The 15,274-nt window shown below is 44.3% G+C and overlaps 1 protein-coding gene across 9 annotated transcripts in view; it reads right to left on the bottom strand.

Moving 5' to 3' along the window:
• DMXL2 (Dmx like 2) overlaps positions 1–15,274 on the bottom strand; it is an 82,573-nt gene that overhangs the window by 46,090 nt on the left and 21,209 nt on the right. For all 9 annotated transcript variants that reach the window (XR_015750787.1, XM_087972678.1, XM_087972679.1 and 6 more), the window contains exons 7-15: positions 14,776–14,954; positions 14,457–14,646; positions 12,411–12,585; positions 10,460–10,687; positions 8,695–8,966; positions 5,181–5,877; positions 3,482–3,603; positions 2,330–2,419; positions 5–122 (exon numbers count right to left, since the gene is read on the bottom strand). Coding sequence is in view for 8 of the 9 variants with exons in the window: in XM_087972678.1 (XP_087828804.1) it covers positions 5–122; positions 2,330–2,419; positions 3,482–3,603; positions 5,181–5,877; positions 8,695–8,966; positions 10,460–10,687; positions 12,411–12,585; positions 14,457–14,646; positions 14,776–14,954 (2,071 nt within the window). In the remaining variant the exon portion in view is untranslated. The remainder of the gene's footprint in view (positions 1–4; positions 123–2,329; positions 2,420–3,481; positions 3,604–5,180; positions 5,878–8,694; positions 8,967–10,459; positions 10,688–12,410; positions 12,586–14,456; positions 14,647–14,775; positions 14,955–15,274) is intronic.

Raw genomic sequence — 15,274 nt, 5'->3', positions numbered from 1 at the left:
AGACCTGTAGAAGGTTGGAAAAATATCTCCGTTTCCTTCCGCTCCACCTCTTCCTTCTGCAGCTTGTACCCCAAAATGAAGTCTTCTTGAAAGACGTGAAGTAATTGTGTGTTGGACCCGCACTGGAAGCAGAGTCAAGAAAATATAAGCAAATTAGAACTTTCCAAGTAATTATTTACAGTGCTATTCACGGTATTAGGCATTTTGGCATATGAGCTTTACACAAATAGGTTAGTCTATCATTGAACACAAGGGTCTTCAAACTTGGCAGCTTTAAGACTTGTGGACTTGAACTCCCAGAATTTCTGAGCTAACATGACTGGAGGAGGAATTCTGGGAGTGGAAGTCCATAAGTCTTAAAGCTGCCAAGTTTGAAGACCCCTGATGGGATTCAATGGAGTCAATGGAGATTCTCAGTCACCCAGGTCATGGTTGTCCCAAAGATGCTTTTTCAAAAGGCAACTGGACTTTCTTTGTTTTTCCTTGAAGACGTTTCGCTTCTCATCCAAGAAGCTTCTTTATTTCTGATCCAAGAAGCTTCTTCAGTCAAAACTGAAGAAGCCTCTTAGATTTAGAAGAGAAACACCATCAAGAAAAAACAAGTTCAGTTGCCTTTTGAAAAGGGAATTGGGATTATCATTTAACACTTTCATGCTCAGGTAATGGAATTCCCCAAGGTATGAAAAAGGAACAAATTGTAGAATATCTTTATACCAAGATATTTTACTGTTTGTTTCTTCTTGAAGCACCCCTTACAATTACTATGGGAAGATTCAGGACGAATAAAAGGCAGAAATTTCTTTACATTTTGCGTAGTTGAGCCATCTAAGTTTCTGTCCTTGGATCTAAGGATGGTCACCAATTTAGATGGATTTTTATAAAATTAAATACTTTTTATTGAAATTAAGTTTGAACGTGGTGGTCTTTTTGACATATATCTCAGTCTTTACATTGTTATATGAGCAAAATATCATCAAAAATATAAAAATATTTATATACATATATACAGCTATATACATATTTACATTTGTTCTTTGTATCGATTTCTATCTTAGACATTATGTTGCAATACAATCTCTTCTTAAATTCTAGTTCACATTTTCTAGACTTCCTTTCATATCCCTCCATACATAACATTTTTCCCATACCGCATACAATTCTGAAGTGTCTAGCTCCTTCAATTCCAATGTCATACCATCTAGCTGAGTGCACTGAAAAATCTTTTCTATTACTGACTAAATGTTCGGTATTCCGTTTAACTTCCATGTTTGGGCAATTAATAATCTTGCAGCTGTAATAACACGAATGATTAGGTACCAATTTAGATGGTTTTAAAAGGGGTGGTAGGCGAACAGATTCATGGAGAACTTGGTGGTGCAGTGGTTAGAATGCAGTACTGCAGGCTAACTCTACCCACTGCCAGCAGTTCGATCGTGACTGTCTCAAGGTTGACTCAGCTTCCATCCTTCCAAGGTCAGTAAAATGAGGATCCAGATTGTTGGGGATCATACGCTGACATTGTAAACCACCCAGAAAATACTGTAAAAAGCTATGGAGCGGTGTTGTGACTCGGAGGTTTGAGCCTGCTCTGTTAGAAGACACAGGCTCAAGTAATGAGGAAGAGGAGGATTTGGCCTTGAGGTTGAGCCTGCTTTGCTGGGAGACACAGACGTGAGTCAGGAGGAAGAGGAGGATTTGGCTCTGAGGTTTGAGCCTGCTTTGCTGGAAGAGTCGGAATCATCTTCCTCCCCAGGACCTTCCTCCCTAGTTGTGCCTCAGGTGTCGGCAGATAATCAGGTGAGAGTGTCGGAGTCCTTGGCTGAGGATCAAGCCGAGGAATGCTGGTTTGATGCAAGGCAAAGACGCAGGCAGAAGCGTGAAATACAACGTAAAAGGAAATGTCAAATCAGGGACTGACTTGAGACTGACACGCCCCTCAGGATATAAAAGAGGGCGTGTTAGCTCTGAATCCTCGTTCGGGACGATTTGTTTATTTGGAATAGAAGCTTTGACAAATTCTCTGTGCGGCGTTTGCTTTTGATTTATGGTCTTGTCTTGTTATCGGACTTTGCAGGCAGCTTTTGGAAGACTGCCAAGGACTTCTCCAGCCAAAAGAATTTAACTCTGTCGTTCCTGGTCCTGTCTGTTTATTTATATTCCTTTAGAAATTTGGACTCTCACCTCGTGGTCACAGGTGAGACAGAACAGAGCGGTATACAAGAGCTATTGCTATTTAATTGCTTCTAATACTGGCTGTCAGGTACCTTTGGAATCTTAAGAAGTAAAACTTAAGATTTGTTGTCTACGCTACAATAGGTAAGTGATTTACCTGGTCAGTTATGACATCCAGCTCAATAATGCATCCTGGCCGAGCTGTGGACTGCTGGCTTACAATGTTGAACACTTCTCCGATCAGTTTCTAAAGCAGGAAAACATGAGCAAACCCAGCACCGTCAAATACTTTAAACAACATTGGTAAACAACAGCTTTAAGTCTGAATCTACATTGGGAGTAGAATAAAGCAGAGCAGAGTAGGATACAGGTACTCCTCGACTTAAAATCATCCGTTGAGCCATTGGTTGACATTACAACGTTGAGGAAGGTGACTTAAAACCAGGGGTCGGCTTCAAAAATTTCAGCAAAGGGTTTTCTGCCTAGTTGCTGGGTGGTGGGCGTGGCCCATGGTGGGCGTGGCCTAGTTGGCCTCCTGCACCATGGCTGAGGGGAAGGGAGCATTTTTGCCCTTCCTGGGCTCCGGAGGCTTTCCTCGAGTCTCCGGGAGAGGGCGAAAATGGCCTCCCCGCGCTCTGGAGGCTCTCTGGAAGCCAGAAACAGGCCCATTTCTGGGCTTCTTGAACTTCTGGGAGGTTGTTTTTTGCCCTCCCGTGCTCTGCACTTAACCTGCATCCAAAACGGGTCATGTGGGGATTCCTGGGAGGGGTGGGGTGGGGTGGGGTGGGTGGGGCCAGCCAGGAGTGGGATTTGGGGGTTGCTCCGAACTGCACAGAATCTTAGCTAGGGGCTCTCCCAAACCTCTGCGAACCCCCAGCAGCCCACCCCTGCTTCAAACCAGTCCTCACACTTATGATGCCACAGCAGCCTCATTGTCACGGGATCAAAATTAGATGCGGCAGCCATCATTTGTTTATGAGGGTTATAGCAACCCTGGGATTACAATGATCCCTATTTGTGACCTTCTCAGCGGGCTTCCCACAAGTGAAGTCAACAGGGGAAAGCCGGATTTTGGGCAACGATCCTGTGATCGACTTAACAACTGCCATGATTCACTTAACAACCGTGGTTAAAAAAAGTTTGGAAAATTGGGCCTATCTCACTTAACTGCTGCCTTGCTTAGCAACGGAAATTCTGGTTTCAATTACGGTTATAAGTCGAGAGCTACCTGTGCTATACAGTAGAGTAGAATAGAGACTAAAGAGTCGAAGTCAAGTCATATCAAATCAAATCAGCCCGTGAAACTTACAGAGGCTCCGGGATCACTGAGTTCATCTAAGAGCTTCCGAGCATCGACCACAGCTTGATACAGCCTCAAGTTCTTCCCGTCGGATGCCACGAAGCAGGCGCTGGCCGAATTGCAGTATGTCCCTAATTCAAGAACAAGTTAGCGTCGAGTAAGAGCCGTGCAGTTCAATGATTATTATTAGACAAGCTGTTGGTTATTTCCTACCCCGTGGAAAGTGAAAACCCCCAAAGATCTAATTGCAAAAGGATAGCAGCCTTTTCCCTCCTTGCAATAAAAAACAAAAACAAAAAAAAAAATCAAACATCTGGTTTTAGAGAAAATAAAACTAAGGGTATGCCAGCTCCAGCATTTGAAACCTTCAAGGACTGTTGTCATGGAATGTGAGAATGAAAAGAGAGGAAATGTCTAGGAAAAAAATAGAGAAGAGAGTGAGGAGTTAGAAGAAGAAACTTAGGAAGGACCTGCTGTGATACATTAAGGAGTTAAAAGTAGCAGTGGGAAGTTTTGTACTTTTAGACCTGCAAGATTCTATTGTAGCCTTACAATAAATCAGATTTAGCTTATCAGGTCATATTTCCTGTCCGGTTTATCCAGGAGAGCTGACAGTTGTACAACTAGCATGTTAATCTCTCTTCTACACATACAGTTTAGGACTTTGTAACAGAATAACAAAGTTGGAGGTCTTCTAGTCCAACCCTTACTCAGGCAAGAAACCCTGTAACATTTCAGACAAATGCTTGTCTAATCCCTTCTTAAAAACCCTCCAGTGTTGGAGCACCCGCAACTTCTGAAGGCAAGTCGTTCCACTGGGTGTAGGAAAGGAGCAGGCTGGGCTCAAGGGCAGAGTTAAACACATCATCAGCTTGTAGTCCTTATGAAGCTACATGACACCTCAACCCTTCATAAATTCTGCTGATCTTTATTTAAGCACCAATTTGGCATGACTGTTACTACATCAGATTCTGGTGTAGAAGTACCGGTACCATGTAAGGTGAAGGACCAGGGGAAACATGATAGTAGTGTTCCAATATTTGAGGGGCTGCCACAGAGAGGAGAGGGTCAAGCTATTTTCCAAAGCACCTGTAGGCCAGACAAGGAATAATGGATGGAAACTGAACAAGGAGAGATTCAACCTGGAAATAAGGAGAAACTTTCTGACAGTGAGAACAATCAACCAATGAAGTGAAGTTGTCTTCGGGAGTTGTGGGAGCTTCATCACTTGAGACTTTCAAGAACAGACTGGACTGCCATTTGTCAGAAATGGTGTAGGGTCTCCTGCTTGGGCAGGGGGTTGGACTAGATGACCTATAAGGTGCTTGAGCAGGGGCACCTGAAGGCCAGACAAGGAATAATGGATGGAAACTGGAGAGATTCAACCTGGAAATAAGGAGAAACTTTGTGACAGTGAGAGCAATCAACCAATGAAGTGAAGTTGTCTTTGGAAGTTGTGGGAGCTTCATCACTGGAGGCTTTAAAGAAGAGATTGGACTGCCCTTTGTCAGAAATGGTGTAGGGTTTCCTGCTTGGGCAGGGGGTTGGACTAGATGACCTGTAAGATCCCTCCCAACTCTGTTAATCTGTATCTAATAAACTTTTAGAGCTTTGCACTCAACTCCCGTTCTTGGTTACTTGCATGTGACAAAGGGAGAATGAATAGTCTTACTTCCTATGCAGCGAGAGATGAGATTATCGTACTGACCCAGACAATAGCTAGGGATAAGAGTTGGGAGCCAGGCCACGTTCGAGAAAGCAGAAGTATGGAGAGAATTAATGCGCGCCAGTTCCGATACTCCTCCCGTGTAGGACAAAGGCCCAATGGGATCCACTCGCCAAAGGATCAGTTCACTGTAGATCGCATCCGGGTTGTAGAACGTACGGGTGGCTGCATTTTGAAGGTGCTGCTTGGCGGGGGTCCTCAGAGTGGGACGCATGGGATCCGCCGATTTACTCAGTCCTTCCAAATCCCACGGGGCGTCAACCTCGGGAGTCAGAAGAGCATTGTGGTGGGACGAGGTCAGCAGCAGCGGGAGCACCGAATGGCAAGCCAGGTCATTGAGGTGGAACCGATGGCCGCAGTACCGAAACTTGTGAGTTACGGTGTGGACCGTGGTAAAGGCGGATTTGTCCGCGAAAGAAACGGCCCACTGGTTTAAAGATCCGTCGATGTGTTTGGAAATCATCATGACGGTGGGAGTGGACAGGTTTCCGCTGGACTGATCCTGGAATCTGCTGGGTCTACATCCAGACAGGCTGTCTGAAATGCTAGTTCTTTTCCACGCTGGGGCACCACTGCTTTCCTTCAAGAAGGTCGGGCAGGCATACATCATGATATGTTTACTGAGGGAGCTGGCGTCGCCTGATGGGAAGGCCACGGGAATCTGAGAAGAAAAGGAAACCTAGAAAGAAGAGGAAGGACATTTACCTGTTTTATTTATCGCATGGTGCATTCACATCACATTTCGATGAAAACAAAAGGAGATTAAAAATACAAACTGCAAAATCTCTCTCTCTCTCTCTCTCTCTCTATATATATATATATATATATATATATATATGTTTTCTGAGGTTCTCGCGGTATTTGTATGTGGATCTTTGGTTATTCGGGTTTTCTCCCGCGTAAGATTGGAAGTATCTAGGCAACGTTTCGATGAAAGTCTCATTCATCATCTTCAGGCTTCTGTCTTCAGCTCTGTGCTTCTCAGAGTGAGAAGCACAGAGCTGAAGACAGAAGCCTGAAGATGATGAATGAGACTTCATCGAACGTTCCAGATACTTCCAATCTTACGCTGGAGAAACTCAATAACCAAAGATCCACATATATATATATATGGATCTTTGGTTATTCGGGTTCTCTCCCGCGTAAGATTCAAAGTATCTAGGCAACGTTTCGGCGAGGTCCCACTCGCCATCTTCAGGCTGGTGCTTTCGGCTTAGTGCCAGTGCAAGCAGTGTGTGACCGGAGCTGCCATCTCTATATATACGAGTGGTGGGGGATGGTGTGCTGGGCTGGTTGGCTGTGCTGCAGCCTCTTGATTGGTTGATGGAGTTGATGTTGGTATAATGGGCTGTGTAATGGCCTTTTGTTGTAGAGATATCCTGGATCTTGTGCTGTCATCTCCTGGGTCGTTAGCCTCTTGTGTTTTAACGGCTTGGGTAATGGGTTGTGTGATGGGCTTGTGAGTTCTTTTGTTGTGGTATATATAGAGAGATGGCAGCTCCGGTCACACACTGCTTGCACTGGCACTAAGCCGAAAGCACCAGCCTGAAGATGGCGAGTGGGACCTCGCCGAAACGTTGCCTAGATACTTTGAATCTTACGCGGGAGAGAACCCGAATAACCAAAGATCCACATACAAATACCCGCGAAACCTCAGAAAACATATATATATATATATATATAAAGTATAAAAGTGAAATATCACTCACGCATCATCACAAAATCTCTAGAACTGTAAAGCCTACAAACTCGAAATTTGGCTCGTATCTTCCTCTTGGCTTCTAGGTGCTCGCTAAGAAAGGATTTTTTGAAATGACCATCAGAGCATTAGTATTTCCTATGTTATTATTATTAATATGCTCTGATGCTAAGGAGTTCTACTCCCCCTCCCCCATCTGAAAAGAAATCTCTTCCAAATGCAAAACACAAGCAGAGGAGAGGAGTTTCAGTTTTAGTTTCAGTTTCAGTTTCAGAGCACCAAGCAGCTTTAGTATAGAACAGTTGAGCTAAACCATGCCCAGGCTCCTTGCTGTCTCCTTCTTGCTCACACAGCAAATACTGTTTCAGTTTCCAAACAGCCCTCAACTTTTTCACACACTGACAGGAGGCTAGCCAGATGAATACCAATGGATGCTAGTAGGCAGAGGCAGATTTCCCCCCTTATTTTCCTCCACCAAAACTAACCCCAATCACACAGTTTCGCAGTGAAGCACAGGTATCCAGCTAGTCTAAAATATTATAAACCTATGTCTAGATTACATATATAAATTTTTGCTTCACTTGCACACCCAGGAAATCTCTATAATAGGCCCTGTTTTGGCACTCTGCCTCTATAGGTTGGATAGTTTGTTTTTTGGCCCCAAATCACAATTCGGCGATGGAATTTTGTCTCACTTATAGTGGGTGTCTGCATACGTACCATGGCCAGTGCAAATTTGGTTCAGTGTTGGGCATGTCGCATGGGGCTAGTCAAATCCAACTGTTTTTTTTTCAAGGTGCAAGGCAAACTTTGACATTGTGGGACAATTTTCTATCCAATGTTTGCTTCCACACATTATCAGAACAAGATAGAATAGGAATAGGGAGAGGAGAGGAGAGAAGGTAATTCTTTATTGGTCAAGTATGACTGAACACACAAAGAATTTGTCTCCGGTGCATAAGCTCTCAGCGTAACAACATACAACAACGAGGTGATAGGGTTCTAGATCATAAATCTTAGTTACGATCATTCATCATAAGATACAAACAACAAATGATAAATCCTCAGATACCAACAGGAGAAGATACCCTGTTTCTCCAACAATACAGCCTCCCCCAATAGGAAGTCCCAGCATGTTTTATAGGCATGAAATGAAATTAAGCCCCTCCCCCCATATTAAGGCCTATATTAAAACATGTGAAATGGGGGGGGGGATGGTGGGGGGGGGGGGCTTACTGCTAGGAAGTACTTTTGTTGCACACCCAGATATGGTGCTGCCTGCGTTGACCCCGATACGAAGTGCCCCACCAACGCCGAGGTCAACATCCAAGCCATCGCTGTCCGCCCGCCCGAAGATGCAAGGGGGGGATTAAGTCACCCCCGAAAAGACGGCCTAGCCATTTTTTCAGGGCTCAAAAATAAATAAGACCCAGCCTTATTATATGAGAAACACGGTAGTAGCAAAGATGAGAAGGTGAGAAAGGCGACAATAGCAATACAGCCTACTACGTGGGTGTAAATTTCTTAGGCCTAAGACAGTGTTGGGGGAATGAAGAAATACCCTCTTTTTTAAAGAAAGAACAACCCTCAACATCAAACCCAACCACCTCTTTCCTGTGAATCGTATTTTAAAAAATCCTATGAATTGTTAAATGCTAGGACAAAACTTAGAGGCAGCCGTTCAATGCATCATTGCATTTAACCTGCACTTAGAAAAATAATAATAATCAGCAAATAGCATCTGCGGGCAAGTGGACATCAAGAGGAGACCACGAAGGGCTTGGAAGATGCATCTACCTGGACTTGCCGAAAGATGCCTGGGCTGTATTCATCTAGATGTTTCACGTGCCACACTAAAAAGGTCCCATCCACGGGGTGAATGGTGAAGAGCATGTCTGGATTTTGGTTCCATTCTTTAAGCAGAATTTCAATCTTCCGGTCGAGCAAGATGGTAGGAAGAGGAACGGGTGAAGCAGCTGGAGAAAGGATTTTGGGACTTCCCTCCTTTTCTCCATCCTCATGATCTGAGGAGCCGGTCCCCGTTTCGGACTCTCTGTCCAGAGACAACTCTAGAAGAAAAAATCAAAAGATCAGGAGCCGTTGTGTTGCCTGTTGTTGCGTTGCGAACAACGAAAGAGAAAGGAAGTGGGATACAAAATACCAGACTACCCTCATTCAGCATTTCCTATTCTGAGGACTGAGAACAAATTGCTACAAAAAAGGTTTAATAGAAGCTTCTAGGAGGGAATATATACCATGTTTCTCATATAATAAGGCCGGGTCTTATTTTTTTTTTGAGCCCCGAAAAAATGGCTAGGCTGTCTTTTCGGGGGTGACTTAATTCCCCCCCCTTGCATCTTTGGGCGGCCGGTGACGGCTTGGATGTTGACCTTGGCGTTGATGGGGCACTTTGTATCGGGGTCAAGGCAGGCAGCACCATATCCGGGTGTGCAACAAAAGTACTTCCTAACGGCAAGCCCCCCCACCATTCCCCCGCCATTTCGCATGTTTTAATATAGGCCTTAATTTGGGGGGAGGGGCTTAATTTCATTTCATGCCTATAAAACATGCTGGGACTTCCTATTGGGGGAGGCCATATTGTTGGAGAAACAGGGTAGAAACAAGGACAATTTTGCCTTATTATTTCATTGACTTGCGAGAACATGAGTTGGTTGATCATAAAAGTGCACCAAGGTCAGGAAATCTGAATACTTATTAAACATTTCTCACTACATGTGGTCTTCGACTTACAATCCCAATTGAGCCCCAAATTTCTGTTGCTATGACCTTTCTTGCCACAATCGTTACAGTTCTCAAGTTAGTAACCTCATTGTTGAGTGAATTTGTCTTCCCCATTGAACTTTGCTTGCTAGGTTACAAAAGCTGACCACGTGACACAGGGACACGGCAACCGTCATAAATATGATTCTATTGTCCGGCGTCTGAATTTCGATCACAGGACCATAGAGATGGTCTTGAGTGTGAAAAACAATCACGAAGCACTTTTGTCCGTGCTGTTGTAAACCTTGAACGGTTACTAAATGAACCATGTCAAGGACTACATGTACAACCAAATCAGAGGTGGTATTCAGCAGGTTCTGACCAGTTCTGGAGAAACGGTAGCAGAAATTTTGAGAACCGGCCAATCCCACCTCTGACTGGCCCTGCCTCCATCTATTCTCTGCCTCCCGAGTCCCAGCTGATTGGCTGGGTCTTCTTTGGTTGCTCTGCGCAGGAGAACGGAGCTGGAAAGCAGGTTAGTGGGGTGGGGAGGGAATGGGGATTTTGCAGTAAGCTTCCCCCAGGAACGGGGTGGCAATGAAGATTTTACAGTATCCTTCCCCTGTCACACCCACCAAGCCACACCCACTAAGACACACCACGCCCACCAAGCCACGCCCACAGAACTGGTAGTAAATTTTTTTTGAATCCCACTACTGAACCAAATGAACTGTGTCAAGGACTAGAAGTCAAAGCGATATTGTTAGTCAAGTGTAACCATCTCCATCCTCAGCTACAACTACTCGGGTGGTTGAGGAAAGGAGACAAATCTGCAACTAACCATGATCAAGTTTCATGAGCAAGCCTCTCTCTTTCTCTTCGCCTCCTCTTTCAAACACATCTTCTTCCGCTCTTTTCATCTGCTGATCTGCCAGTTCTCGTAAGTGCTGCATAAATATTTCCGTGGAGGATGTAAAATGGAATTCCTTATTATTTAGCCAATGAACCACAAAGCCTTCGCTGCCTTCGTCGAAATTAAAAGCAGTCTTCACCAAAGCCGGCGGAATATCTGAAGAAGGGACAGTTTGGGGTGAAAAAAAAAGCCAAGATTGATTTAGACTTTTACGAAGTTATTCAATGTTTTTAGGCACTTGGGAAATGGGCTTCCTTAAAAGGATGTTACAACAGCTCGGAACAGTTATCAACCATTTCCCCAGTGCCAAACCTGCTTTTAAGAGGAAATTAACACAAGCTATCAAATTCAACATCTGCAACTATTGTCCTCGGTCACTAGTTATTGAAACTGGGTGTATATAAGACATCTAGGTAGGGGAAGCCTACACATATATTTATTTGCAAAATGACAGAAGCAGCAAAGAGACAAAGTGCATGTGTTTGAGTAATATTCTCCACCTCGCTCCCTGTTCCTCTTGTTCTTTTTTTTCTTCTGCAATTTTTTTTAAAGTCATCCTGCTAAGAGTTTGCTCTGCACTCCAAGTCTAAAAGCAAAAGCTACTGCTAAACCGCAATTTGCAAATAATAACTAAAGACTGTCGGTTGAGACGCTGAGGAAATTATACAAGACAGGAGAAAGAATTTATATCTATATTATTATAAACTATACAATTTTATCTTTTAAGGCCATAAGCTGCACAGAGTTACCATGTGGCAAAATGGGCGACTAATAAGTGTTATAAGTAAAACAAATAAATTTGTATAAATTAAGAGCCATGGTGGCGCAGTGGTTAGAATGCAGCATTGCATGCAACCTCTGCCCACTGCCAGAAGTTCGATCCTGACTGGGTTAAGGTTGACTCCGCCTTCCATCCTTCCAAGGCTGGTAAAATAAGGACCCAGATTGTTGGGGGCAATACGCAGACTCAGTAAACCGCTTAGAGAGGGCTGTAAAACACTATGATATATAAATCTAAGTACTATTCATCATCCTCTTTTAACAATCCCATAACCCCTTGCGGGGTGAAGTCTGGGCAACTGAATGGAGCTGAGTGTTCCCTGGCCGGATGCCCGTCCTGTCACCAGTGTGGAGTTATATTCAGCAGATATACTCTCATTGTGCCCAGAGAGAGAAATATCTGCCTCTACCTAGGATCGAACTCACAGCCTCCCGATTGTGAGGTGACAGCTCCATTTCGAGGCCACCGCACCACTCTATATAAGTCTAAGAGCTAGTACTAAATTTAAAAGTCCATTGCAAAGTCTGAAGCACCAGCAAGCCTGATCTTATACTGTAGAGAAAGCTAAATTCTTCTGCTTAGCGTACATAGAGTATAGAGGAAAGATTGACAAGCTTCTACTGTCAAACCCGAAACTGACCTACATGTAGCCATTTTAGTTAGGCTTAGTATATATTCTTTTTCTTACTTTGGCAGTTATGGGGGAAGGGTTTCGGGCTAGCCACATTCTTAAGGGGGGAGGAGTGGAGATAGAGAGAGTTGTTTAGGCTAGGTGATTCTTCTTCCCGTGGGAAAACGAGCTGTCCGTGCTTAGGCCCCTTGAGGTGGAGATTTATGACATCAAGCAACGTTGAATTACTTCTATTGGAGAACGTGACTTTGGGGGGTTGTTTCTAACTTCTAATATTGTGGGGGTAATTCCGGGTTGTATCAGATCTGGAATTACCACGGACTTTGCCAATTTGATGCTTTCCTAAAAATAAAAGAAATTGTCTTGGAAGATGGACTTTGTTCTTTTCTTTTTAAATGGATTTCAACCACTTGGAAACCTGACATCTACTTTGTAGGATAGGCAGAAAATACAAATACAGAATTCACCAGTGTTGGGGTTAATGCTTGCAGCTATGTGGAAATGGCAGAGTGCATTAGCATGGTGAGAGATATGGCGTTGCACTTCATGGATTCCCAACTGGTTGGGTAGGTCTTCCGCATGAGTGATAAGCACTGAAGACCTTCGCTGACCCTTCCTCAGGTTTTTCAGATGATGGATTGTCTGAAGCAGAGGAAAAGAAGAGAAGATTAAAAAAAAAATAAGTATTTTTTTAAAAAAAGACCAGAACAAAACCCCATCAGGAAGGTCGTTTTAATCCAGAGTGAATATGCACTTCCGAAACATAAACCGGTTTTCTTGCTAAAATTGGGCTAAACTAGCAACAGACAGAGAAGATGTCACTAATGACTAGGGAGCAGTAGCTATTTGGCCCGGTGTCTTATCTTGTCCACCTTTTAGTTGGAGGTCACATCTTGGGGAAGGAAGGAAGTTACAAAGAAAGGAAGGAGGTTACAGAGGAAGGAAGGAAAAAAGGAAGAAAGGAAGATACAGCAGAAGGAAGGAAGGAAGTTTCAGAGGAAGGAAGGAAGTTACAGCAGAAGGAAGGAAGATAGAGAGGAAGGAAGGAAGGAAGGAAGGAAGGAAGAAGGAAGGAGGAGGAAGGAAGGAAGGAAGGAAGGAAGGAAGTTACATCAGAAGGAAGGAGGATAGAGAGGAAGGAAGGAAGGAAGGAAGTTACAGCAGAAGGAAGGAGGATAGAGAGGAAGGAAGGAAGGAAGGAAGGAAGTTACATCAGAAGGAAGGAGGATACAGAGGAAGGAAGGAAGAAAGGAAGGAAGTTTCAGAGGAAGGAAGGAAGTTACAGCAGAAGGAAGGAGGATAGAGAGAAGGAAGGAAGGAAGGAAGGAAGGAAGGAAGGAAGGAAGGAAGGAAGGAAGGAAGGAAGGAAGGAAGGAAGGAAGGAAAGGAAGGAAGGAAAGTTACAGCAGAAGGAAGGAGGATACAGCAGAAGGAAGGAGGATAGAGAGGAAGGAAGGAAGGAAGGAAGAAGAGAAGGAAGGAAGGAAGGAAGTTACAGCAGAAGGAAGGAGGATAGAGAGGAAGGAAGGAAGGAAGGAAGGAAGGAAGGAAGGAAGTTACAGCAGAAGGAAGGAGGATAGAGAGGAAGGAAGGAAGGAAGGAAGGAAGGAAGGAAGGAAGGAAGAAGTCACATCAGAAGGAAGGAGGATAGAGAGGAAGGAAGGAAGGAAGGAAGTTACAGCAGAAGGAAGGAGGATAGAGAGGAAGGAAGGAAGGAAGGAAGGAAGGAAGTTACATCAGAAGGAAGGAGGATAGAGAGGAAGGAAGGAAGGAAGGAAGGAAGTTACATCAGAAGGAAGGAGGAAGATACAGAGGAAGGAAGGAAGAAGAGGAAGGAAGTTTCAGAGGAAGGAAGGAAGTTACAGCAGAAGGAAGGAGGATAGAGAGTCAGGAAGGAAGGAAGGAAGGAAGGAAGGAAGGAAGGAAGGAAGGAAGGAAGGAGGAGTTACAGCAGAAGGAAGGAGGATAGAGAGTCAGGAAGGAAGGAAGGAAGGAAGGAAGGAAGGAAGGAAGGAAGGAAGGAATAGAGAGGAAGGAAGGAAGGAAGGAAGGAAGGAAGGAAGGAAGGAAGGAAGGGGAAGGAGTTACAGTGGAAAGGAAGGGAAGGAAGCTACAGAGAAAGGAAAGGAAGGAAGGAAGGGAAGGAAGGAAGGAAGGAAGGAAGAAAGATAGGAAGGAATTACAGCAGAAGGAAGGAAGGAAGCTACAGAGAAAAGGAAAGGAAAGAAAAGGAAGGAAGGAAGGAAGGAAGGAAGGAAGGAAGGAAGGAAGGAAGGAAGGAAGGAAGGAAGGAAGGAAGGAAGGAAGGAAGGAAAGAAGTTACAGTGGAAGGAAGTTACAGCAGAAGGAAGGAAGGAAGGAAGGAAGACAGACAGACAGACAGACACATGGACAGACAGATACATTCATAGATCCTGACATTGCTGATTTTGAATCTCTGCTACTGAGAGACGATATTAATTCCAGATAAATAAAAGGGAGCATCTGACACCCAATTCTTTTGTTCATCATACTTCCAAAGCATGCTGAATGTTGTCTTTGTGCCTTCCTGAATGCGAGAAGCTGGTGCTGGAATTGATGCTTGACGTGCTGGTTTCACAGATCTGCTCTCCCAAAAGCGTATCTTCGGGCAACAACGTCTCCACCCACAGCCTGCAAACACCATCCTGACACGAAGTCAGGAGCACGTTGCAAACAGATCCCCTGAGGAGAACAAGCACCAAGAAAGACCACGTCAGATCACAATCCACGGCGGGTGTCAACTCGTAAAATATGTCTCTGGTCTTTTAGAGTTGCATGCAGAAAGGAATGGTTTCCAAGGCTGACACTAACCTGGGCATAAACTTGCTAGTGTGTCGCCATGAAAACCCCGTCACTGCCCGGGGATGTGAAAGGTAGACAAATGCAAAGTGGGTCGAGGCAGATGTTTTTTTGGTTTCATCTCCCTCTTGGGGACGTAGAGACGATTTCCAACCCATCATGGGATACCAGACTTTTAAGAGGCAGTCATCCTGAAGAAAACAAAATAGGGGAAAGGTCATTTGCATTTCAAAGTCTTGTGAGAGCTGGATTGAAGCAACACTGCAAGAGGCAGAAGAATGGAGACCAGCCTCCTTCTTGATGCTTTTAGTCGTTCAACATCTCTATTCATCCCAAAACAGGTGCTATATTGTAGGAGGAAAGGAAGAACAAGAGAAAGCTCGGTGGGGTTATTTCCTCTGCGGCCCCATAGCAGGTCTAACTTATGGTGAAGCATTTTTAGATGAACAAATAGGTCATTGCTTTTGTGTCTGCTCCGTTGGAGTCCTTACATAGTGACAGCAAAGATTTC

The sequence above is a fragment of the Notechis scutatus genome, chromosome 11, assembly GCF_049901735.1.
Source record: "Notechis scutatus isolate UNSWTSFEM ecotype Mainland chromosome 11, rNotScu1.2, whole genome shotgun sequence".
Lineage (NCBI taxonomy): Eukaryota > Metazoa > Chordata > Lepidosauria > Squamata > Elapidae > Notechis > Notechis scutatus.
The sequence above is the reverse complement of the archived record's forward strand: the minus strand, read 5'-3'. Positions and strand labels throughout refer to the sequence as shown.